Below are 27,425 nucleotides of genomic sequence, written 5' to 3'. Positions count from 1 at the left end.
TTACATTTCTTTGTTCGTTATGTGTACATTTATGTTCCATTTCGTCCATTGTACGTTATGAGACTTTTATTTTGACATCTCGTTTCTGGCGCATGTACGCAAACGCTCACGCGGGTGCGAGATTTTTCTTTCAACTAGCTACATGTCGCGTATAGTCTCCTAAAAGTTTGCTCTCGTCGAAAAGGACTTGAACAATTACCAAGAACATTTAAAGACCGTTTCTCTTTTTCACAGCATGCAGTCAGGTATTTAGTTATTGTTCGTTTAGTTTTTTACGTTGTGTGAAACTTTATTTTATTGTAAATACTTGTTTAGTTTTCACGGTGGATTTTGAAGAAAAGCCTTCAAATAAACCTGTAGTAGGAGAACAGCTTGTGTCTGTGTGTGCGCTGGAGGAAGTTACACTATTAAAATTACTAATAGGAACAACAACAACAACCACCATTTACTAAAGAACAAGGAACAACACAGACGTTCCTTTACTTTAATATGCATTTTGGTTTACTGTCAGTTGTGTTATAGTTACTCACAGGATAATCGGCTGGCGTTTTTTTTTTTAAACATCGAATTCCACTTTAAAAAGGTAGCAGCAGATTCAGCATGCAAACACATGGGAAAAAAACTAAACAAAAAAAAAAAAAAAAACAACAACAACAACAACAACATTACAATGAAGGAATAACAGCTAGTAGTCCTAACGGTTTCAAATATCTATATTCACTCTGGACTGATACAATAAATACTTCACATTGAAATTATGGCATATCATATTGTATTAGCAAGACTCCTGTACTATATCAGAGTCTGAATAATATGCTTGTGCATAAATGAGTAGTATGTATTATTCATCAGTGGCGTGCATTTTACTGTCAACAACACTATACATTCAAGTAACTTTTTTTTTTTTTTTTTGTTGACTGCTTGGAGGGACGACGTTAAAAAGCATGGCTTAAGCTCTTTGCCTTTTAAGAGTATGTTTATCCAAGTAATGGCAGGAAGTGACAGAAAGCAGGACTTGATATATCTGCCATTCTAAAGAAAAAACAGAAAGACAATAAATGTAAGCAGACGTCTGTAGTTTTCATGCAGATAAAGCAGTAATACGTCCAAATTGAGAGAAAAAAAAAAGCAGATTTCAGTGATAAAAAGTTATTTTAATAAGGATTGACAGGATACATGCGTTAATGTTTAACAGTTGTCCAGTATCTTTTTGAAAACCTTCACGTTTTCAACACTCAGATCGGAGTTTCAATCTAAAAAATATCAATGCTTTTTCACAACCCATTTAAAAAAAATTTCCACCTTTAAGTTTAGTTGTTTTTTTTTTTTAATCTTGAACATGAAATTAGTCAAAACATTGTCAGATCACAGCACGACTCAACATCAAGTGTGCTGAAAGCAGCTCAATGCACGGTTTACCTCCTCATCCTCCTCAAATACTGGCTGCATGAAAAAGACGAGCATTATTTTGTTAACTTAAAATTCTTTGGTAAATTCAGATACACGCCAATCATACACCAAAGACCGAACATTTCATGAGCACATTACCTGGCGTGTCTTTATCACGACGATTCCCGTTTCACTTACAAGCCAAGCAATTCCAAGTCACTTTGCAGCAGTTTTCATGAATACGTGTTTGAGATATTTGTATAGCCTATATGTAGTTAGAGAGAGAGAGAGAGAAAGTTACTGCGTTTTCACTTACTGTGATGAAAATAACGTTTATGAAATGGTCTTTACCTCGCTACTCTGTGTCTGATGCTGAAAATTGAAAAAGTCTCAGTTAACAAATCAAATATTAAACAAACAAGTACATAAAACAGTTATTCTGAAACATACGTCCTGGTTTTATAAATATTTCAAACAACACATTCCTTACAAATGCAGCTTTAATGGAACGCATGCACTTCTAACAATTCATGTCATCCAGAAAACATACAACCCGTCCTCCAACCAATGTGTCCAAAATACAACCCATCAAAGCATACACCGCAAATGCGCTCCTGTCGGCCACAGGGCATTTTTCATATTAATGTTTTGTACTCCGTGGCGTCAGCTCAGTTGGTAGAGCACGGTGTTAAACAATGAGACTTGAGCTCTGAAAATGCACACGCGTGTAAAATATTTATGCATTACAAATGATAAGATTGCATAATTACCATAAGATTGGTGTAAAAAGTCCACACAGTGCATTTAAGCGAAACAACCATTTTAATCGCTAATGATAGTCATAAGTCATTTTATGATGACGGACTTAACGACGCTCTCATTATTTTTAAGCCCGCTACAGGGCGCCTAACTTTAAAATTTAAATACAGGTCATAAAAAGGTGATTTCTCGGAGGACAGGCTCAAAGTCACATACGTGCTTGCAGGAAGAACGACTACGTTTGGAGGATTCTCATTTAATTTAGTATAAATTAATAGATACGGAAAAAAAGTGACAGTGTCCCGTATATTAGCTCATTTTCCCTACCTCGTTTTGGAGCGGAGCTTGCTTTAAGAAGTTAACTACATCCTCACGTCTAGTGGCTTTTGCCTGAAGATGAGAGAAACCCATTCATGAAAGATCACAGGATGCAGTTGTGACATTTATTAACATAAGGACATTGATTAGACGACACAGAAGACACATTATTTACCAAATGCCAGTGTTTTGTAACTTTAAATCATCCAAAATGAATAAAATCACTGATGACATCAGCTGTTTGGTCACACTTCTGTATTCCACACGCAAAGATCGCTAACACTTTAGAATACTGTTCCGTCGTTAATGAATAAATACACAGGAACAAATGAATAGTGCACTAGTAACATTGTAGTAACTTCAACAATTTAGTAAGTAATAGCACTCATTTGAAATTGGTGGTTCACAATTAGCTAATGAAAAACTACACTTCTTTTCATATATTCTGGAGAACTCCTAAGAACTACTGTGTATATAGGTTCATAATTTAATGTGAATTATGCATAATAATTCCAAAATTAAGATAATAACCCACTAGAAATGACTGAAGTATTATCAAATCCTCCTAAAAGGAACTAAGAATTACTTGGATCGGTATTCTAAAGTGAAGATCATCATAATTCAGTAATATGAGCTGACATAAATTGAAGCTTTTGGGATGTATGCAAGGTTTTGGATAGTGATGCATCAAGTGTTACTACATCCTTCCGAAGAAACTACTAGTTATCTGGAGAAGTGGAGATCACGGTAACCTACTTGTAGCAGTAAATTACTAACCAGAACCTTACAAAAACCTCAAAAGCTTACAAAGATTTCAGAAATCAATCTTCACTTTAGAATACCGATCCTAATAATTTTGTAATACTCGAGTCATTACCATAACTTTCAGTTTAGAATGAATTACACATGAAGTATTATTCATATTAATTATGAACTATTATAGAGTAATTCTTAGTTCTTGGGACGGTATGAAAAAAAAATAATTTATTAATTAGCTAATAGTGAACTACTACATTCGACTAAGTACTATTACTTACTGATTCATTAATCAATTTCTTGTTAGCTAGTAGTAGTTACTAGAATGCTAATATTGCATTACTCCTATGTTCTTGTGTGTGTAGTTATTCATTAATGATGGAACCGTATTCTAAAGTGTAACCCAAATATCTGCATTAACTCACCACTTTAATGGGCGTCCGTCCATCATAACCGACCACTTTCCAATTTACCCCGGCTGAATGCCAAATCTTCAGTCCTTCCAAGTCTCCCCTTGCCGCAAGACTGCAAAACACACATTAGGGTACGTGAATCAATCCTAACACAGGAAGTCGGACAGTTCTTTATGCGTTCAATAAATTTGATTTGCAAGGACATATCTGCTGAACTTTATATAATACGAATTCCGGAGATCCGGGACATATCTGAAAAGGAGTGTAAAATGTAAACGAAAAGAATTTCAAATCAGATGAGCCAATATTTTATAATGCCTTCCAAAACGTGCAAGCTATGGACAGCGTCCAAACACCAATGTCAAATTTGGACTTGTCTGACCATAGAACATTTTTCACATTGAAACGGTCCTAAAAAAGAACCTGAAAAGAACCTAAAAACCAACAAAATTCTCTTTACACCACTGAGCCACAAAGATTTCTATTGTGTTTACAGTTTTTAGTTGTTTTTGTGCCCCTCAATCCTGACCTGAAACATTAAAAATCACATCCATTTTCCCATTTGTCTCTAAAATAAAAATGTGTTTTCGGATACAGTTTGGAAAAATCCATTATAGAATTTTGAAATAATCTTATACATGATCGATCCTCACGTGCGGATGAGAACACTTTATAATCCATTCATAATTTTTGGTTTGATATTGCATTAGGTGTAGCGTCTCACTTGATATCTATAGAAGTCACTTTGATTAAGTCCATAGTATCTCTTTAGTGATTGGAATTGCGTCCATCTCCTCATCTCTCTGTGTTAAACATTATGGTTTCTAATGGTTCATAATGGCTTCTTGTCTTTTTTACTGTAGATTGTGTAATTTTCTTTAATTTGCAAATTGTTTTGCCCATCCAGTTTTTATTGCATCCCCTTTAAGTTTTGTGATTTAGATCACTAGCTTAATGAGTTTTCAAAACTACTCTAATCGGAAAAGCTAGCTCTATGTTGCCATCTTGTCAATGTCCAACCTGAAAGTCCCATTCTCCTCTGTTCGGTTTTGAATAAAACATTGGCTCATGCAATTTGAAAAAAGTTTCCCAAATTTCTGTAATTCGAGTTATAAGTTATTACTAATAAACTGTCGTAATAAAAAAAAAATTGTAATACTATTATTGCAACTAATGAATATTAATAAAAGATTTAAGCCATTGATCAAATTGCTGTGTCTTTAAGTTAATAAAAGCAAGAAGAGAAAGAGAGATCGTGAAGAAATGAGTAGGTAAAGGAGACCTGCACAACTCTGTTCCAGCAGCCTCCATATCATCTTCAGAAAAGTGAGCTCCATACTTAGTCAGCAGTTTCACAACATTCTCATGCCTACGGATATAGAAAAGTGATAGAGAAACTGGTGGTTTATTGATTTAACCGTTCAGTTAACGTTTGCGTCTCAACATGACTTGCAGAAATAGTAAGCCATATTGTTTTGGTGAATAAATGCCATCCAAACTATGATCAACCCCAGTATATGGCAAGATGCATTTAGCATTGCTTTTTTCCCTGCCATCTACAGCTCTGTTAAAACACATTCATGACTCATTTTTGAATTGCGTTCCACCAAATCTAAGATTACTAGTTCTGGTTCATGTTGAATTTATGAATAAATTATACAGCAAATAGTTCATTCAAAACGTTGGAAGTATGTGGACGCTTGAAGAGATACTTAATCTAAAAAGGAACATTTCTACCATCATTTACTCTAACCAAATAAGTCCCATTATGGACAAAATAATCCCATCATTTTTCCAAAAGTTCAGCAGAATAAAAGAAATTCGTAACATGTTTGGAATAACATGAGGGTGAGTAAATGATGACAAAATGTTCATTTTGAGTGATCTATGTTTCAATCAACCTTACCTGAAGTGAACAGCATTTTGAAGAGGTGTATTTCCAAAGCGATCTTTGGCGTCGACATTGGCCCTTTTCTCCAGCAGATACTTCACTACTTCGAGATGACCCTCACATGCGGCGACGTGAAGAGGAGTGCAGCCACTATAATCTGCATTGCTTAAGTTAGCCCCCTGAAGGACATGAATCACATCCCGAGTGATTTTGTTTTGCTAGATTGAATTTAGAACTGAAAACTCAGATCATCGGATTAATCCTTATTCATATCCATTTACAGAACTTTATACATAGTGAAGACGGTTTGTGATACAACAATGAATGTAACCTTACCAATTGAGGCAAGGGTCTCTAACATTTTTTCCATTCAAAAAAAAAAATTATACTGGCTGAGAGCTACCCATGTTATACAATACTTAAACCTCTTAAATGTAATGCATCGATCCTAACTGTTATACATGGTATATTATGATATAATACAATGCACATGAAAATCATTCCCAGAGCTTCATTTTTTTCCATTTGTCCCCCCATTTTACAACATTATTCCAATTTTTTTATTCATATTCCATTTTCCCCAAAATTCTAAAACAATACCCCATAACAGCATAAAATCTTTGCAAATTTATTATTATTATTCATCTTGCAGTACCTCTCAAGCTCCATTAGGTTGGATGGGGAGCATCATTTTTAAAATCTCTCGAGATGTTCAGTTAGGTTCAGTGCAGGACCTTCAATGCTGCAGAAATATTTCGCTACCCTTCCGCAGATCTGTGCCTCAATATAATACAGACAATTCCTTGGACATCACAGCTTTGTTTGTGCTCTGAAATGCACTGTTAACAGTGGGACCTTATATAAACAGGTGTGTGCCTTTCCAAATCATGTTCAATCAACTGGATCTACCACAGGTGGACTACAAACAAGCTGTAGAAACATCTCGAAGATGATCAGAGAAAACAGGATGCACCTGAGGTGAATTTTGATCGTCATGACAAAGGCTGTGAGTACTTATTAACATGTTTTTTTACTTATTTCGAATAGATTTGCAAAGATTTTAAACAAACTTCTCTCATTATGGAGTATTGTTTTGAATCTGAGTGAAAATAATGAGTGCTAGTAGAGTATTAGTAGACTGGTAGGGTTAGGGTTAGAATGAGTTGGCATGTTCTTGAAAAGCTACCTATAGTCAGTAGAATGTCTGTTGGGAGATCATCACAATGAAGAGTTAATAATAGATAATAATTAGTCTACTTATACTCTAATGAAAGTTAGTTGACATGTAGGCGCAAAGTTACTTATTGCCAGCAGAATGTTCATAAGGAACCATCAAAATAAAGTGTTACCAAATAATGTATTTAATCCATTTTGGACTTTTTCCTAAATGGATTCGGATTTTGTATAACAAAATATGCTATAAATTGTCACAAAATCCAGCTGGAGTTCCCGACAAGCTCCGCCAGAGGGCACTCCCGCCAGAACATTACCATGCTCTCAGAAACTCCATTTCCCACATCACCCCACGGCTAACACTGATTATCTGCCCAGGTGTTGCTCATTAGCGCTACGTAAACCGTTATTCGCTCTCACACGTCGTGAAGTCTTCCATTGTAGAGCGTTTTTCATTCTTGTGTTGATTGTTTGCTGCCTGGCTATATGGATATGTTTGATGCCTGCACCGGCCTCAGCCTGCTTACCGTTTTATGTGTGTGGATATTCTGTGTGGCCCATGTCGCTGCCTGTTCGACATTGTGTAAATACTACAAATGGATCCGCACGCGTCCGACTCGTACGATACATTTGCCATTTAACCATAGTTCTGAATAACATTTAAAAAAAAACAAAAAAAAAAACATTTGAATACTTGAATATTGAACATTTAAAATATTTAAAATGAAAACAAATGTGTTATTATTTTGTAATAAAAATGCATTTTCAGATTTTTAGCTCTGAATTCTTAGTCTGCAAATCTCCAAGTCCATGTAATCACTGTTTTATATTAGTTCAACGCTTTAACTGGTGCACACAAACTTGCAAACACACACACACATTGGTATTTGTGGTTTATGAGGACTTTCCATAGGTGTACTGGTTTTTATGTTATTGTCCTACACCACCAACCTTACACCTAAACCTTCCCCTTATAGGAAACTTTATGCACTTAGTTTTTTTTTGTTGCAAAAAATGGAATATGTTTCTGGGATGTGTAATAAGTATTTTGAATTACGAGGCAGTGTCCTCATAAACCACCTTCAAATTGTAATACATTTGTCAAGAGAGAGAGAGAGAGAGAGAGAGATTGCAGATTGCGTTGCACACAGAAACTTGTCAATGTGTCCCCCATATTTTAATAATAAAATAGCCTATCGCTTCATTATATTAGTCAGCAGCAAGGTGGCTGTTGTAAAGTGAACAAACAAATCCAGGTAACCTACACACAGCTGTCATCTTTCTCTCTCTCTCTCTTTCTCTCTCTCTCTCAATCCTATAAAACCCCTTTGAGGTGTGAACAGGTATCAATATCTTACCTTTGCCCATAAGGAATCTAAAGCCTTAACGTCTCCGATCTTAGCAGAAGCACAAGCCAGGTTGGGCGTTATTGCATCTTCAAGCTCCTGCGCACATAAATAATAATATCGATGATCACTATGGAGAATGAATCGTGCCCTCTGAGAGCATTATTTATTCCCACATCAGATCTGCACTAAATTCATCATGCTTCAAAAGTGCAAACACTCTCAAATCACATAACCTATAGGTAAAGGGGTCATTAAATGATAAATCAACATTTTTTTTCAACTAACCATTTGACATATAAGCAAGCGGATTTTTTAGCTCCACTGATTCCCACATATAGTTGGAAAGAAAATACTAGCCAGATGCAAACACGGGATTTACTCCATCAACAAAACCTCCAAGGATTTTTTTTTTTCAGACATCCACAGATTTGTTTTAGTACAGTACAGTATCAGTTTACTGTTAGCGGTTTGCTGTATCGCAACAACTTGTTGGTAAGTAGAGAACTAGATTTTCTCCTCTTTTCAAGTTTGAGTGATTAATTTAGCATGGCGTCCCATTGTTAGTTGAATGTTAGTATATATTTTAAGAGTTTTTTTTTTGTGTTTGGGATACTGGTTGTGGCTGATTGCAGCTGATTTTGTAACTTGATTTCAATTTATTCTTTTAGGTTATCTACTTTTCCCCTTTTTTCTTTCTTGTTTCCAGGTATTAGGTTTTCGTTGCAAATTTCTTGTAACTTTGACTTCTGTTTTAATATTTATTATTAGTTATTAATTAGTTGTGCATGTGTACCACAAGAATTTATTTATTTATTTTTTGTTTAGTTGATTTAGTTTATTTTCGCACAGGACACACGTTTTAACCTGCTCAATATATTATAATGATTTTATGTATATTTGTATTTTAATAGGTTTTAACATCGTCTGAGCAGTTTCATTCCTTTTTACTATTCTTAATGTGTGTATTTCATTTCATTTTCATTTCATTTATTTACTTATAGAGCACAAATAAACACAAGAGTTGACCATTGTGCTGTGGAAAGAAGAAACGAAACACTTAACACACAAAAATACATAAAAAAATAAATGAAATTATGAAATTATAACAAATTAAAGTCAAGAGTAAAAAAATGAGAATGTGACTTAATTTTAAAATCATATACTAAGGAAAGAGATCTCATAGACTTTTTTCATAGACTGTGGGACTGGATAAAACAAAAGCTGATTTTTCAGCTGAATTTTCTAGTAGTATACTTGTACAGTTTTGATCATTGATATTGGCATATTATATATGTTATATAATTATATATATTATTGGTAAATATAAGAAGGCTTTGAAAAATAATTTGCACTGTCAATCCTTTTGATCTTTTATTTAAAACTAAATATTAACATGCGAAACAAAACGATATCCAGTCAGAAAGCGAGCTGATTCGGGACCCTTTGTCTGGGGTGTACAATCTTGTTATATTGTGGCACACCACACTATAGGAGCAAAACAGTTAAATCTATAATATTTGGGAGTATGTTTTTGGATGAGGGAGGAGAATTTTACTTGAAATGTAACTTTAACTGTCTTTAATTTATGCAGATACTGAATAATTTTACTCCAATTTTACAATTTCATGTTGCAGGATGTTTTGCCACGCAGTCCTGTTTAGGGTCATGTCACAGTGGGCAGGTGACATTAGTTTGTATTCTCTATATGGCACACCCCTTCTCCTATATTAAAAACAATGACAGAAACAGAGCAACTGCAGATTTCATTACCTCTTTACAGCTACTGCTGAAGGACTTGCCGATGACCTGAACAAAGCGACTGTCATCGAGAGAAAGTCTCGCTCCTCCTGGGTCAGAAAGCATCTCACCACGCAGATTGCACTTCAACATCTTATGAACAAACAACAGTTTTATTTAACCATTAATTAAAGTAAAATAACTTTCAGCTTATCACAAAAATAAACTAAACTAAACTAAACTAAAAAAAATTGTTCACTTCTAGAACCAAAAATCTACAGATAATGTACTCACCCACTTGTCTTCCTTTTTCAGTTGTAAATCATTTTTTTTGAGGAAAACATTTCAGGAAATATCTCAATACAATGTAATATCCATATAATTTAACAAGGGGGGCCACCATTCAGTATGTGTGCTTGAGAAAAGCAGACAGAAGATTTGCTGCATCCCATTTCGCCTCCTTAAAGTATGTACTTTTTTGGTAAAGAAAAAGTATGTATGTTTGAATGTGTAGTAGGAGAGTACGCAGGATTTGGGACATACTGTCATATCACACCACTGCTTCTTTAACTGACCGCTATGTTGCACCTATTACATGCACCCTGACTTTGTAAACTCACATGTCGATCATCTTGTCACAGTTAACATCCTCCATATTTTATTTAACTTCCTACCGTATTGGAGAGACCTGAAGTAGCATGTTGGTCTTTTAGTCGTAAATCTTTCGTGCTGAAAACTGCATCAGGATGCTTAAGTTAATATTGAGTTAATGACCTAATGGATGTCTATAAAAGTTCATATTACTGCAGCAGTTAAAATAAAACACAGATAACATTCAATACATATTTTTAACAGGTATAGATAATGATATAAGCGTCCACAATGGTAAACAATATTTAGTTTTTTCTAAGCGCACTCTGCGCCTGCCACTCGCTCTCGTGAGAATAGGACGGATTCTCATTGGCTGTCAAAGTTTGTTTAAAAGGACTGAACAGAGTATACCTTTTTCTTTTCTTTCCCCCTTTTTGCAGACAGTTAAATTTATTCCCTTAGTTATCTGCACCCACATACACTTCAGGCAGGCACTGTGTAGTGAATACATTCTGAAGCCCACCTGACCATATCTTAAGTATTTAAATATTTCAACAAGAGAGGCACATCATATAAGAGACACCTGTAGAAAGACTAAAAGCATTGGGTAGGGGGACTATAGGATCCTGTTCCCTTTCTGTCAGTCACTACGAGTTCTATCATGACAACAAACTGGGGTCTTGCTTGGAGCCCTTATTAGCTCTGATAAGAGAAAGCACCAATGAAATTTGGTAGGTGGTTAACTAATCCTGAGCCCCTCCCCATCACAGGTATAACCTCATCAGATTTTGCTTTGGAGCCAACAATCTCATGAATTTCATTCCTGAAGTGCTACAGAATAAGGAGAAGCTGAAACAGAAGCTGTTCTGGGTGGCGTTGACAACACAATCAGCTGTATCTATGTGTTCCAGCAATTCCCCTTGTCTCACCTAAAAGAGCAATTTCTGTGTACGGTGGTTTCATGTCTTTTTCAAGAGGCTTCATGTCTTCAGTGTCTGGGGGTTCAGCATGCTGAAGACATGTTTGGGGTGGGAACATGTCCTCATTGCGAGGCCATGACCCTGACAGTGCTGTGATCCCGACTTTCTATCCTTTGGGATGGACCGGCATTCCAAAGGATGGACTGTTGTCACCCAACCCGGGGTTCTCTGTGGCTAGCAGAGGATCACTGGCTGACACACTGTGGGAACTGAGGGCTACAGCGAGTGCCGCTATGCTGGTTCCAACTCCGTGGACCACTCATTCCTCCCGCAGGGGGTCTCCCGCAGAGTCAGATCCGGAGCTGCTAGCCATGCTTGCCCCGGTTGCCATGAGTATTGGGCTGGAGGTGTCCACAGCCCTGAGCCCATAAGCTGGATGATTGGTTCCTGGGTGCTGCCCATAATAGTAACTGACTTCGCTCTACAGGCAACGAAGGTCACAACACGGTCCCTCAGGAAGGCGATGTCTACCTTGGTGGCCCAAGAATGCCATCTATTGCTCAACATGGCCGAGATGCATGATGCTGACAAGATTCGCTTCTTTGATGCTCCCATTTCCCAGGCTGAGCTATTTGGCGACACTGTTGAGGACATCACTAAGCAGTTCTCGGCAGTACAGCAGCAGACCGAGGCGATTCAGCACATCCTACCCTGGCGTGTTCCTCCAGCTGCCACCACTCCACTGCGGGTTTCGCCTCTGCTTGCTTGTCACAGGGGGCACCACCAGTGGCAACAACATCTGCTCCGTCTCGTGCTGAGACCCCGTCAAGGCCGTCAAGCCAAGCATCACGCAGGAGGGTGGCGCCTGTTCAGCCGCAGGTAGCCTCCAAGTCCTCTAGAAAGACGACAAAGAGACCCTGACATGAATGGCCCAGAGTTTCATTTTCTTTTTGTTCCGCCACACACCCAAGGGCCCTCGGGTCTGTAGTGTGACAGTGTGCGACGCATAGCTTCCTCCTCATTCTCTCCCACAGTGCCCCCTATTGTCAGTGGCCAAGAGACGACGATTAGGGGATGACAACTCACCTTCCCCAGAGAATGGCGACTCTGAGATGTTCCAGCTGATTTGTTGATGTTCCAGCTATTCCCTAACTGAGACTCCTTTTGGCACAGACATGGTGGCAATGCAAATACGCATTCCCCGCAGTGAGACCCACTGCTCACACAGACTCTGTGCAAGGTCAGGGAAGAAAAGGAACAGGTCCTGTTGGTTGAGCCACACGTAGCTTGCCCAGTTCTGGTGATACTATGTACAGACGTGGACAAAATTGTTGGTACCCTTTGGTCAATGAAAGAAAAAGTCACAATGGTCACAGAAATAACTGTTATCTGACAAAAGTAATAATAAATAAAAATTCTATAAATGTTAACCAATGAAAGTCAGACATTGTTTTTCAACCATGCTTCAACAGAATTATTAAAAAAAAATAAACTCATGAAACAGACCTGGACAAAAATGATGGTACCCTAACTTAATATTTTGTTGCGCAACCTTTTGAGGCAATCACTGCAATCAAACGCTTCCTGTAACTGTCAATGAGACTTCTGCACCTCTCAGCAGGTATTTTGGCCCACTCCTCATGAGCAAACTGCTCCAGTTGTGTCCGGTTTGAAGGGTGCCTTTTCCAGACTGCATGTTTCAGCTCCTTCCAAAGATGCTCAATAGGATTGAGGTCAGGGCTCATAGAAGGCCACTTTACAATAGTCCAATTTTTTCCTCTTAGCCATTCTTGGGTGTTTTTAGCGGTGTGTTTTGGGTCATTGTCCTGTTGCAAGACCCATGACCTGCGACTGAGACCAAGCTTTCTGACACTGGCTAGTACATTTCTCTCTAGAATTCCTTGATAGTCTTGAGATTTCATTGTACCCTGCACAGATTCAAGACACCCTGTGCCAGACGCAGCAAAGCAGCCCCAGAACATAACAGAGCCTCCTCCATGTTTCACAGTAGGGACAGTGTTCTTTTCTTGATATGCTTCATTTTTTCGTCTGTGAACATACAGCTGATGTGCCTTGGCAAAAACTTCGATTTTTGTCTCATCTGTCCACAGGACATTCTCCCAGAAGCTTTGTGGCTTGTCAACATGTAGTTTGGCATATTCCAGTCTTGCTTTTTATGATTCGTTTTCAACAATGGTGTCCTCCTTGGTCGTCTCCATGTAGTCCACTTTGGCTCAAACAACGACGGATGGTGCGATCTGACACTGATGTTCCTTGAGCATGAAGTTCACCTTGAATCTCTTTAGAAGTCTTTCTAGGCTCTTTTGTTACCATTCGGATTATCCGTCTCTTAGATTTGTCATCAATTTTCCTCCTGCGGCCACATCCAGGAGGTTGGCTACAGTCCCATGGATCTTAAACTTCTGAATAATATGTGCAACTGTAGTCACAGGAACATCTAGTTGCTTGGAGATGGTCTTATAGCCTTTACCTTTAACATGCTTGTCTATAATTTTCTTTCTGATCTCTTGAGACAACTCTTTCCTTTGCTTCCTCTGGTCCATGTCGAGTGTGGTACACACCATATCACCAAACAACACAGTGATTACCTGGAGCCATATATATAGGCCCAATGGCTGATTACAAGGTTGTAGACACCTGTGATGCTAATTAGTGGACACACCTTGAATTAACATGTCCCTTTGGTCACATTATTTTCAGTGTTTTCTAGGGGTACCATCATTTTTGTCCATGCCTGTTTCGTGAGTTTATTTTTTTAAATAATTCTGTTGAAGCATGGTTGAAAAACAATGTCTGACTTTCATTGGTTAACATTTATAGAATTTTTATTTATTATTACTTTTGTCAGATAACAGTTATTTCTGTGACCATTGTGACTTTTTCTTTCATTGACCAAAGGGTACCAACAATTTTGTCCACGTCTGTACTTGGTTAGGTGCTACATATAGCTGATTCTCCAAGGACATCCTATATGTGTATCTTCCATGATAAGGTTTCTTCTTGTGGACCCGTGTCTTCCCTTGTCAGACTTTTCTGTTTCTGCTGCCATTCTTTCCTCTCTATCTTGGGATAGGACCAGAGATAAGTTGTATGCTCACTGCCCCATCCTGAGGTCAGTACATATTAGTTTCCACATGTCAACCCACCCACCCCCCACACCCGGTCAGGATGTGGGTTCCATAGCAACCTATCAAAAAAAGAAGAGGTTAGCACCCTCTTGTGGCATTTTCCATTGGACCCCAGTCTGTCGAATGACAGACAGGAATGTTTCGGTCACATACATAACCCTCGTTCCCTGATGGAGGGAACAGAGACGTTATGTCCCCTTTCCACAACTTCAAACTTTTGACTTTTCAGCAATCTGATGAGTGGTTACACTTGTCTCTTATTTATACCACATGACAGGGAGGGGCAAAGAATTAATTAACCACTTGCCAAATTTCAAGTATCAGAGCTCTTATTAGAGCTAATAAAGGGCTCCAAGCAAGACCCCAGTCTGTCGATACAACACAGTGTCTCTGTTCCCTCCATCAGGGAACAAGGGTTACAACCTTACATTTGAGGTTAAAAAATACATATTTTTTATTTTAGAGAATGACATATAGTTTAAATAAATGAGACCTTTCGTCCTTCGTTAAGATTATTCAGAGCCCTGTAAGGTATCAGTGAGAATCAGAAAATTTAAGATTCAAACAGAACAATTCCACAAAGAGGACCATGACAGGAGAACAACTGACTGTGCATTTTGAATAACCATTGAATGGTTTATAGGTCTATATTCATGCTTGGTATTTGTGTGTTTTAATCTTCTTGCTTGAAAAGATTCTTCCAATCATTTCTTAATCAAATGTATCATATTATTGCAATAGAAATTAGAATTTGCACTCTTAGCCTAGATTTTTAGCCTATGCTCTTTTCTTGCCATTACTGTTACGTTTTTTTTGAGATTCTGTTAAAATTCCCTATAAAATTTTAAGATTCAGCCCTTTGAAGCTGCATTGAAACTTTTATAAGTTCAAACCCTGTATGATAGATCCCAGTACATATGATGTAGTTTATATGGAGAAGAGGAGAAGTTGAAGAACTGATCCCAGAGGAACCTGTTGTCATGGTGTGATTTGCGAGAGAAGGAGTGCTAGACAAAAATATAACGTAAATAGTCTTTTATAAACAAGTAAATAATCTTCTATAAACAAAATAAAAAATATAGTTACAAACAGGCAGACAGGCAGGCAGACCGAACAAAAACCACACATATAAACAACGACGATGGGACACACAGGGAATAAATACACAAAGTAATTGACTAAATTAACAAGACACAGGGCTGCTGGAAGACATCGACAGTGGATGGTAAGCGTGGAAAAACTTGGAGCATAGACACTAGAGGCGGCGCTGGCTGCGCGGGCACTGGAGGGAGCTCTTGGGTAACAGTCTCTGGCGAGCACCCTTGGGGAACAGTCTCTGGGGGGCGCCCTTGGGGACAGGGACTCAAGACGGCTGGACGGAACCAGCGGGCATTCAGGGCGGCTGGATGGAACAAGCGGACAATGTAAATTTTTTTGATCAGTGAGGTTACCCAAGACTGTTTAAATGAGGTGGGGAAAATATATTTGAGGAGAAATGTGTTGATGATGTGTGTGAGTGCTGATAATAATGTAGATAGATTGCTTTGTGAAGGTGTGAGGAGATTGGGTCTAGAGCAGGGGTTCCTAAATATGACCCACCTAGACAAGTATAATCTATTTGAGACCCACCAGAATATTTGAGATAAAAAAAACAATTGACATTGTCAACTTATTCTTAATTAAACATTCAATATTGTAGATATTAATAATATTAGTTTTAATTTCTTCATTTTAGAGTTCAGAGAAAACCTCCTTAGACCAGCGGTTCACAATTCCAGTACTCACGTACCCCTGCTCTGGATATTTTGCATGTCTCTTATTTAACACACCTGATTCCGAAAATCAAATGGTTAGAAGTGTGCTCTGTGCATGAACTGTATTCCTGTTCACATGGTTCCTACACAGTGTTCTTTGCTTCCTACTCCCTGAGCAGAGGAAACGTTTACTTCACTTCGTAACAAGTAATTTCGGAATTTATTCATGGATAAGCGTCTTCACACATGAGTGAGACATCATATACTCTGTAAATAAATAACATTTAAATTCATTTCTTGCAAGCTTCAGTGCACTTTGTATATATGTTTGCTTCAAACTGCAATCATGGCAGAATATCCTAATGTCCACTTGTCCACTTCACAAGGCACTTACGTTTGAATAGAACAAACGTTTGAAATGATAAGAGAAACATACAAAATGTGCAGAGCGAGGTATGCGAGGACTGGAATTAAGAACCGCTTAAAACCTGGTCTACAAAATCGGTCAGTGCGAAGGGGGGCAACACCACCAACCTTTTACCCACCTCCATGCCCCTGTGGATTAGGCCTTTTTACAGAGAGAAATCCATGATGAGGAGCCATGATGGTGAGGGTCTCAAAGCCACCATGGGGATGAGTCGAGGCATCAGAGCAATGGAGTAGAAGCCCTTAGTGCTGACAGACAGCCAAAGGAGTGATGCTGAAGGAGGCAGTGGCAGCACCCTAAGATGGAAGCAGGGTACTGGAGGGCTGACGTGAAGCTGGAAAAACAGATATCAGAGATGGAGCCTGAGGGAGGATGGAGATAGAGTTGAAGGGGTGGAAGGCCAGAGAGTAGTAGATAGTCCAAAATCTGTGGTGAGGTTTAATAAATGTCTGACCCAGGTGAAGCGACTGAACCGTATGAGCCTGATGCTCGATGGTCACTGCTGGAGTCAAGGGAAGAAGGAACAAAGGCAGCTGTGTCAGGGAAAAGGGTCAAGGTAGAATCATGGGAACTGAGGCCAGAGGCAGAGCCAAGGGATCCCCATGTCCAGGAACCAACTTGCCTTTATAAGCCACTAGAATAATGCAGCTTGCTTGCACACCTGCTGTGAGTCTGATGCTGAGTTGAAGTTCTACTCAGTCGTGCCCACTGGTGCTGGCCCATATTTGATGGTTTCAGTTGCTTTGTGTTGTTTTTAAGTCCCATGAATAAAAATGTGCAGAAGCAGTTGGTAGGGAAGGATGGCTGATGGTCCAGAATGGAGAAATTCTTCTAAATGTTCTCAGAGGGAGTGTTTTCTTGCTCAATACACAATCATTTAACAAAAACAAAAAGGCACTCAAAAACAGCCACTGTAAATCACTTCTGGGTCCACTCATCATGTATGAATGTAAAAATCTTTAATCTAACACACAGGCAATACAAGCACAGGTAGCAAAGAGGTAACATGAACAAGACCGGACAAACTGAACAGAAACAGAGAGAACAAAGAAGCAAACAGTGCAAAAAAAAACCATGAAAAAAACAAACAAAAACAAACTCAGAACTGAATGACACTGGCAGTATGTAGTTTTAATGTATTTTTTAAGAAACATTTTTGCATACCTTCTTCTTTTCCTCTGTATTGAGGTTTTGTTTTGCCAGCACATAGGAAAGTTTTGAAAGAGCAGCTTCCGGGGTCATATCACACCCAGAGACTAAACCAGCATCACTCAGAGCCTGGGAGAGAACATTAAAAGCTTACATACAGCTAGAATACACCCACATGTGTTTTCTCAAGCAAACACCCATACCTGGCCGGTGGCATATGAAGTTGTGACCGAGCCCCTGAGGCACTGGGTGCAGTTTACTATGATGACTCCTCTTTCGGTCGCTTTACGGATTTTATCCAGGAGGTCAGCATGCTTATCAGGAGCGTTACGCTGCCGTACGTCTCCAGTACGATCCCATTTATAGGAGGCTTCAAGAAAGCACTGACCTGAGGAGAGAATAGATGTAAACATCTAAACCCTCTTAAAAGGAATAATTAGTCATAAACGTATTTGCTATTTGTTACTTGTTATTGTAATTATTTATATTAATAATAAACAATGAGCATTAGCATGTGCTGAATGAAAAGATTTGTCAAAAACATGCAGCAAAAAATGGCAGACATTATTACACGGCCTTACTGTTTCAGCAGTAATTCCTGGGAAGAGTCGCAGGAGACCCACATTACGGTCCATCTGTTTGTTGACAGTGAATTTGCCAGATGTATTGTTCTGCCACACATTATCCCAGTTAACTAATGAGCAAGAAATACATTTTTTGTCAGATACTCAATGCAGATTTTTTTTTTTTTTTTGTTTTATGCCAAATTTAAATTACATCTACTCAACACTTGTAACATGTTTTTTGTTATTTCTTACATTAGTAGACAAAATTTTCCCTTTTTCATAAAATAATATTTTAAAAGACTAAAAGTATAAGTGTTGGAATCACTTTTGATGTCGACTTCAGCTTTGGCTAATGGCAGCAGGTTTGGTGAGGAAAATGCATCAAAGCTTTCACAATCCACTTTGGTGACACGGTTTCCTCTGTACAGTTTATAATGAAAATAGAGGCAAACCTGTTAAGAAAGAAAGAAAGAAACGACGCTTTTTCTTGCACCTCATTCAAATGAAATTGCTTAATAATCATTTGTTTACAATAAAAATTTTGTATTATACTTATTACAATAATCTTATCAGTTTTAGTTATATATGATATATAAATCAAAATAATTATAATCTAAATCAAAATATTTGAATGCTAAAATTATTTCATAATGAAATTTTTCATTTTATAACTGCAGTCTCCAAAATGTTGAATGGTGTCTGTAAAAACAACAACAAAACAAACAAATAACAAACAAAACCCACCTCAGGGATAACAAACTGTCCTGCTATCAACAGTGCCCCCAAGAGGTTTTCCCTCCCATCATTTCTCAGCTCAAATATGGGCACCTGCCATATAAAAAAGGGTTGTGAAGCTAATAGTCCTCAATCTGATCTTATTGAAATAAAAAAGGCAAAAGGCATTGGAACAACATAAGGACAAAGAAACGATTTTGGAGTAATCTGTGCTTTTAAAATATGTTACCTGCGAGCCGGTGAGGATTACAGGTTTTCCCAGGTTCTCACATATGAAGGATAAGGCAGAGGCAGTGTAAGCCATTGTGTCTGTGCCGTGCAGGATTACAAAACCATCATATTTCTCATAGTTTTCCTGTAAAAATTGTTTGAAAATCTATATATTGAATGAATTTAAAGATTATCTACATAATAATAATTACAATAACAACAGAATCAAATGATTTATCAAATACTGCATGCAGCTTTGGAAAAAAATAGGTACCATGAAAATGCGCATACACTGTTACTGTCATGCTTGTGCCTTAATAAATAAAGTATAATGGTCCTGTGAAATAATATATAATGGTCTTTTAATAATAAATCCACAGGGAACACAAGATAATCAGTAGATCCAATGCAGCACAAAATGAAGACTCAAACAATTGGCACAGGTGTGAGACATGAAAGGATGGAGAGATACGATAGTTAGCAGGATGCTCTAACTTGTTTGTGACGTCATTAGTTCTTTCTAGAATTTTATATGGGCCAACATACCTGGGACTGAGCTTCCTGCTTGGTAGCCGCAACTTGATATCCCTTGTAGAGAACCAGACCGTTGACCCGGTTGGTAGGGAGGGTGTGGGCGGCATCATCTATTGGCTTGAAATTCCTGAGTCCTGATGGCTCATTGAAGCCGGACGTGAGCACTGTCCCACACCCTCTCACTACGACGTATCCAGTCATCCACTGCTGGAACCGAGGACAATTCTCCAGATCATGGGAACAGTGGAGGTTGGAACCCCAGGACTCATTGAGTGAGGCCTGTAGATGAGTGGGTAAGGGAGTTTGGGCATATTCAGCCCAGGGTAAAAACTCAGACCACCTATGTTGGTCTCTGCGGCAGTATGTCCTTAAAAAAAAGATTGGCAGATATTTAAGAGTTCGACTTGGCCATTAGATTGGGGATGGTAACCGGAGGTGAGACTGACAATGATTTCGATCTGTCTGCAAAAAGCTCTCCAAACTTGATATGTGAACTGGGTACCTCGATCACTGACAATGTCCTCCGGTAGCCCGTAAGCTGAGCTGTTTCCATGGCTGTGGGGAGTCCTTTCAGAGATATCAGAAGGCAGAATTTGGATAAGCGATCGATGATGACTAATATGGTGGTGAAGTTATTGGAAGGTGGTAGGTCAGTAACAAAGTCGATCGAGAGGTAAGACCAGGGTCATTATGGGATGGGGAGTGGTTTGAGGAAACCGGAGGATAATTCTTTCGACGTTTTAGATTGTGAGCAGACCTGACATGACTTGACATTTGTTGTGATCTCTTTAGTTATCTCAGGCCACCAAAATGAGTTTTGTACAAGGTGAATGGTTCGAGAAATACCTGAGTGTCCTGCATTGAGGGAGGTATGGACCCACTGCATGATGCGCTGCCTTAAATTGGAGGGAATGTAGTGTTTGTTCGGGGGATATTGTCCTGGTGGGGGTTATTGGTTGGCTTGTTGTAAATCCTCCATAATGTCCCACGACACTGGAGCTAGGATTACGAATAGAGGAAGAGTGGTTTCAGGATCTTGGTGATCAATGAGGTGATCATAGCGGTGGGAAAGAGCATCTGCCTTGCTGTCTTGCAGTCAGACAAATCAACTATGAAGGGGAGGTCAGGGTCAGGTTGCTTTAGAATATGGGCTGAAGTAAACTTTTCCTTCAATGCAAAAAAGGCTTGGTTAGCTCCGCGGGTTTTCCCTTGAGTAGAGAAGTTAGTGGGGAAGCGACTAGGCTGTAATTTGTAATGTAATTTCTCGTGGTGACTGATGTGGTAACCCAGAAAGGAGGTCTTAGGGGGTCGAGATAGGATGATTCTGACATGGTTAATGTATTCAGCTTCGGATTTAAAGTAAATAAGGATGTTGTCGATGTAAACGATCACAAACTCGATTATGATGTCCTTAAAGATTTCATTTATGAAAGATTGGAAGATGGCAGGAGAGTTGGCAAGTCCGTAGGGCATAACCTGATATTCATAGTGCCTAGTGGTGAGGAAGGCTGTTTTCTATTTGTCTCCTTACTTTATTCCGATTAGATTATAGGCGCTTCTTAAGTCAAGCTTGGTATAAATAGTGGCTTCTCGTAGTTGTTCCAACGTAGATGGCACGAGAGGAAGTGGGTAATGGAACTTGACAGTGACGTTAATGAGCCCTCGATAATCGATTCATGGTCTCAACCCTCCATCTTTCTTCTCCACAAAGAAGAACCCTGCTGTTGCCGGAAAGATGGAAGGATGGATAAAATCTGATTTGAGGACTTCTGATATGTACTCCTCCATGGCCTGACTCTCAATTCTGGAAAGGGGGTAGACTTTGCTCTTGGGAGGCATGGCGTTAGGAAGCAGGTCGATGGCACAATCCCAAGGTCAGTGAGGGGGCAATTGGTTTTTGCTAAACACGTCAGATAAATCATTATAACAAGAAGGAATTTGAACAGGTTTGTTGGTCTCTGGACTTTCAATACTGGTTGTAAGACATGGAGTAGGCTTGCTAGGGAGGCAGTGATCGCAACAGATAGGAGACCATTTTCTGAGTTCACACATGTGACCATGAGATGTCGGGGTCGTGAGTGGAGAGCCAAAGAAATCCCAAGATGACTTCATGTTTAGGGGAGTCTACGACATATAGAGAGACAGATTCTTGGTGTAGTACTCCAACGTGAAGGGTGGGGGTTTGAGTTTGGTGAGTGATGCCTCCTCCAATGAGGGAATCATTGATGGCTTTAATTCTGATGGGAGGATTACAGGATAGGAACATTGAACTTGGTGATATTACTCTGGTCAATCAGATTCAGAGCGGCTCCTGAGTCGATCATGGCTGTGAGATTAATGAAGAGTTTGTTAATCTTAAGGGTATTGGGTAACGTGAGGATTTTGTTACTGAGCAAAGCAAAGTGATCAATATTCACCATGGGAGTTTTGGACTTCTGTGGACATCCTAGGCTGCGATGTCCTGTGCAGTTGAAACACCACAGTTGAAACATAAACTGTTAAGCTGGCGTCTCTCTTTCTTTTCAAGATTCGGGATACATTGAGTTGCATAGGCTCATTCTTTTGACGTGAGTTAACTAGAACTGGTACAGCGGTAGTGAGTAGATTCTTTTTGCTGGGTGTTTGCCTCATGATGTCATCGATCTTTATAGTGAGAGTGATGAAATCGGAGAATGACAATTCCTCTCCTCTACAAGCCAGCTCTGTTTGGAGATCAGGATTCAAACGGTCTTTAGTGCAATATCATTCCAATCGCTCTGTGCCGCTAGTGAGCGAAGCTCAATGGCATATTCAGAGGCGGGTCGACTCCCCTGGGACAGGTTAATAATCAGAGTCAAAATGTCTTTCTCCCCGGAGGGGTATTCAAAACCTTCTTGGAGATGTTGAAAAAGTATTCAACTGAATATCTTAAGCGGGAATCCGAATCCTACAGCTGCAGCCTAATCAATAGCCCTGCCGGTCAATAGTGTCATGAGGTAGGCGCACTTCTTCTCCTCTGATTCATATTTATCCCCTTGATGGTCTAAGTATAACTTAACTTGTCGAACAAAGCCCTGACATTGCTCCGCATTGCCATCAAAATGATCAGGTAGGGCAAAGCTTACCGATTTTAGTGAGGGTGGAGGAAATGCTCGGATGATGTGGGTTAGATTGTTAATTTACTGACTGCAGCTTGGTGAGTTGTTCCTGAAAACTCTTCAGGAGTTTGCCCTGATAGTTGAACGCCACTTGCAGATTCGTAACAAGGACGCGGAGGCATTGTTAGAATCCATTTGCTGTAGTTTTATTAGAGCTGAGGCAATAATCATTAACGGGTGAACAGGCAGTAGGTCAGAATCAAAACAGCAATCCAATACGTCCAAAGTGAAACAGATAAACAGGCAAAGATCATATACAAGGCCGGTAAATGTCAGATATAGAACGCTCGGTAAGGCACATATACTGGCAATACTTTGCATCGTTCTGTTGGAGGGCCTCTGAATATAAAGGCCTTCAAACAGGAAATGAGACCAGAAGAAGCTGAAAGTGGGTGCCCAGCTAGTACTCGGACGAGGGCTCCCTCTGCTGGTTAGGTGTTACAAGTATAAATACAAAAGGAAACAAGGGACTGAATGACTATTGGACATAACTAAAGCAAAACAGAAATGTTGATATTTATGTTTTACACAGCCAAATATAAAAAATGTAAGAAAAGCAACTGTGCAGCCTAAAGCCAAGCGTAAAAACTGTAAAAAAAGAGAAAGCACCTCAATGTCTTTTCCAATTTTGATCCAGTCATCTGTGGTCATATTGCAGGAGTCGAGGAGGGGAGAGTACTCTAAAACTGTGTATACAATCCTCTTGTTCTGTTTGGACAGTCTGCGGTTTAAAAAAACCAAAATAAAACAACCTTGAAAATTTTTTATGTTTAATGAATACAAAAACAGCAAGCTCTCAAAGTAAAATGAAATGTCTTATTTAAACAAGTGACCATATATACTGTAAGCAAACATAAAGTTTTGCTATATCTAAATGCATTATTTTTCTGTGATGGCATCTCGTTTATTTAAAGCAAAAATTGGGTGTAAATGTTTGGATGCAGCAGACTTTTGAACCCTGTTGGCATATAAGTTATGGATTGGTGCAAAATTTCTAACATGTGCATACATGTGCAATGTGCAACATTATTGTTCAATCATGTAGCAACCATAACCATATTATGCATTAGTAAGCAGTTTACAGGTGCATCTATAAACACCTTGTTCTTGAGTATGTATACTGTATATATAAAATTAAATCATTGTTATTTATGCGCCAGGAAGTCTAAGTAAATGGTTATTGAATTGTTAAATGTACATTAGACACATAATAGATGCTCAGTGTGTTCATGATTAAGTCATGTATTTAAGTCAGTCATATTTAAATGTCTCTTTCACATTTTATATTATTGTTCAACCATGTTTTTTTTTCAAGCCTTTGGATGTTTTTCTAACACTGTTTTCCTAAAGGAAGACTGTCTTAAGAAAAGTTTTATGTTATTTTCATTTATCTTTGAATGTTATATGCCTAATAAATCAGCGTTTGTAAGGTCAGTTTTGCTTTGGTTACAGCTGTTGCCGGGCAAACTTTATTTCTCCTGCATTAATGCACCTCCTGCTAGCAGTGAATGAATTAGCATTTTTTTAAACATACTTTGCTTGCTATCAAAAAAGATTCTACCCTAGACGGCCTTGGCTGTTGTAATTGATTCTATGTGTAAGCCTACCAGAAGTTAAGGCCATAAAAGCATGCATGTGCAGTAAGATTAGTTTATGCTGTTGCTGTTGAAAATTAATTACATCCAAAATTGCAAATTTAATTTTTTGTTTCAATCCAACTAGTCAAAGACAACAACAACAAAAAAACACCACTTCCTGGTAAACTGGCACTAAATATCACTAAGAAAACATTTTCCATACAGAAAGTAATGCATTTTTGGTGCACTTGGAGGAATTTATTTGCAAAATGCATTTCTATCTTTCGTTATTACGCTTATCAAAATGTAAGCGTTTTCATCACTAGATTCTCATGCGATACTTCAAAATTTGCATTACAACAGGGTGAAAACATATAAACATAGCTAGTGATTTCAAGACAGTTCACATCTTCACAACTGTTCACAAGACAGTTTTTTTTATCTTTAAAACTGTATTTTAAAACATTTGATAAGATGACCGTTCATTGAGTAGTTTGTTAAGGCTGAATACACACAAAAGGACATGGAAGGTATTAAAAATGCAGTCGTTAAGTAAACAGTTGAGAAAAAAAACGCATTTGCATCCCATTTGTTTCCCACGTCATGTTTTTTACATGCTCAAGTTTATTATTTTTAAATGTAGATTTTCAGGGAATATATGCAAGCTAGAGATCAGAGTGAACTTTTTCCATTGGTGCGTGAGGAGGGGGAAGCCGCTAAAATGAGGTGACGGATCAGATTTAGGCGGTGTAGGATCTGGATCCGGCTTGTTCCTGGTTCAAATTAAGCCCGAATTAATTAATTCCACCTTGATCCTTCCTTAACATATGGCTGTGTTGGATTGTGCAGTTGAGTGCAGTTGCTCTCCACCAACTGCACTGACCTAAAGCATGATGGGAAACGACTGTCGACTGACATAGCTTAATGCTCGCTGGCTCAGATAATCAATGCTGCATTTTCTTAATTTTTTTTTTTATTAATGCAATTATGCATTTAAATTATGCATGAATATTTCCAATATTGTGAGATGTTATCGTTGTCATATTTCTATACAGGTTTAAAATATATTTTTGTATCAAAGTAGAAATGGATGATACATGTGCATTTAATTTTTTAAATATCACTTTGAGTGTCTTGTTAATATATTTATATTCATATAAAAGCAATAGAACTGAAATTATATCACGTTTATCAAGTTTATCAGGATCTAATTCTATTTATTTGTTAATATGTTTCATTTTTTATTAATATCTTTACATTTATTTGTGGATCATCTATTTAAGGATTTAGGATTACTTTAAATAAAGAGTAACTCAATGAAGTAATGTGATTAGTTATTTTTAAAGGAGTAATGGAACATTGTAAAGCATTACTTTTAAAAGTAACTTTCTCCTACTCTAATAATGTAAGGGAAACTTACGGCAGCACCAGTGTGTTTCCTGGAGCCTCGTCATACAATCTTTGTGCGTACTCCGCATCATGCAGAACGGGAAGTTGGCGTAGAGATTCGACAAAAGCATTTTCTTTTGGAGACAGAACTACAAATACAGAACAACAAAAATTATAACAACAACATAGTAACAAATGCATCAAATTCATTTTGACAAACTATCATCTTTAAAAAGTTACAGATTGTCAAAAATTAAATGCACCAAATGAAGATCGATATCTTGAGGATAAGTTAACTTCATTGGATCGGAGTGGGTTGTTTTCGGTCGGGGGACCACAGCATCTATTACTCAGGAGAGGACACCACCAAGAGGAATGATGTGGCCTATATTAGTAGTATGAAAATCATCAGATCAGTGGAAAGTTATAGAACTATTAACGATCGGCTGATCTATTCGAATTTAAGGTAAACCGCTAAACATCATCTTGCAGAAAAGAGTCTAGAAAAGAGTATGAATGAATTACATTTCATGTGTTCTCACTAATTCTCATAACACTTTTCTCTAAAGAAATCGGGAGGTAAACATCCAAATACATATGTTTTCATCACAGACGTTTTCTCTTAAGAAATTAAAAGGATTATTTTTTATCATAATAATTTAATCATTAATAATAAATCCTTTTCTAAGAATTGATAGTAATTTCTCACTGCATGTCAACAGGCCTCCCTGCAATTTTAGTACAGTGGTATTATAATTACTTTATTTATTCTTAACTATGTTTTTGTATAACTTTTCTTTGCAGCTTTTGTTTAACGTTTAAATAGTCGGATTACAATCCCTATTCAATCATCTAAACAATTTTATTCCTTATATGTGGTCGAGCTGCTGCTGAGTCAGAGACAGCTGTAGCTATGAAACGACTCCAATAACTGGGCGTGGTCTTTTCAACGTATTAATATTTCTGTTTCGAATATTAAAACAGAGCATATTATCTATGAAATGAAGTTTATAGTTTGTATGAAACACTAATTTAAATATAGAGTAAATTACACATTTTGTTTATTAGTTGTCCCCTTATCTCTCATCCAATATTGCAGTATCATCTTACTCGGCTTGGGTGGTGGTCTATATTGCCCAATCCCCAATGCCTAACATCATTTGTTTATAGATGCCACTTTGTTTAAAATGCATCACATATTATGGCAATAATAATATGAATAATAATAATAATAATAAAATAGGTAAAATTGAGCGCTGACGTTGTTGTTTACCATTATTATGAGCAGTCATGCCTATGGTTCCGCCGGTGTTTATTATCAGCACACTTCTTGCCTCGGAATCTCGATCCAGCGAAGTCATGCTTTCTGAATGTGAACAATGGCTTGCAGCTGCCATGGAACCGGGAGGCACTTCTCGCTCCGCTATACTGTCTGATTTGCGAGTCATATACGTCTCCTCAAAGGGGTTACCGCGCTCACCCTTCTCTGAACTTGAGGGAAC

General features: G+C 38.2%; 1 protein-coding gene across 1 annotated transcript; it reads right to left on the bottom strand.

Moving 5' to 3' along the window:
- Window positions 1–374: 374 nt before the first annotated feature.
- Window positions 375–27,425, bottom strand: LOC122361553 (60 kDa lysophospholipase-like). The gene is given in 19 exon segments (XM_043262346.1): window positions 375–1,032; window positions 1,549–1,654; window positions 1,741–1,761; window positions 2,476–2,538; window positions 3,648–3,747; window positions 4,918–5,004; window positions 5,542–5,705; window positions 8,058–8,144; window positions 9,819–9,938; window positions 17,791–17,904; window positions 17,979–18,106; window positions 18,109–18,163; window positions 18,357–18,469; window positions 18,667–18,793; window positions 19,086–19,169; window positions 19,306–19,431; window positions 23,567–23,678; window positions 25,955–26,072; window positions 27,197–27,425. Coding segments are annotated over 18 exon segments (1,869 nt in total). The 5' UTR covers window positions 27,372–27,425; the 3' UTR covers window positions 375–1,032; window positions 1,549–1,579.

Source organism: Puntigrus tetrazona, chromosome 17, assembly GCF_018831695.1.
Source record: "Puntigrus tetrazona isolate hp1 chromosome 17, ASM1883169v1, whole genome shotgun sequence".
In the NCBI taxonomy this organism is placed as follows: Eukaryota; Metazoa; Chordata; class Actinopteri; order Cypriniformes; family Cyprinidae; genus Puntigrus; species Puntigrus tetrazona.
Note: the sequence above shows the minus strand (reverse complement) of the source record. Positions and strands in the feature narration are given on the sequence as shown.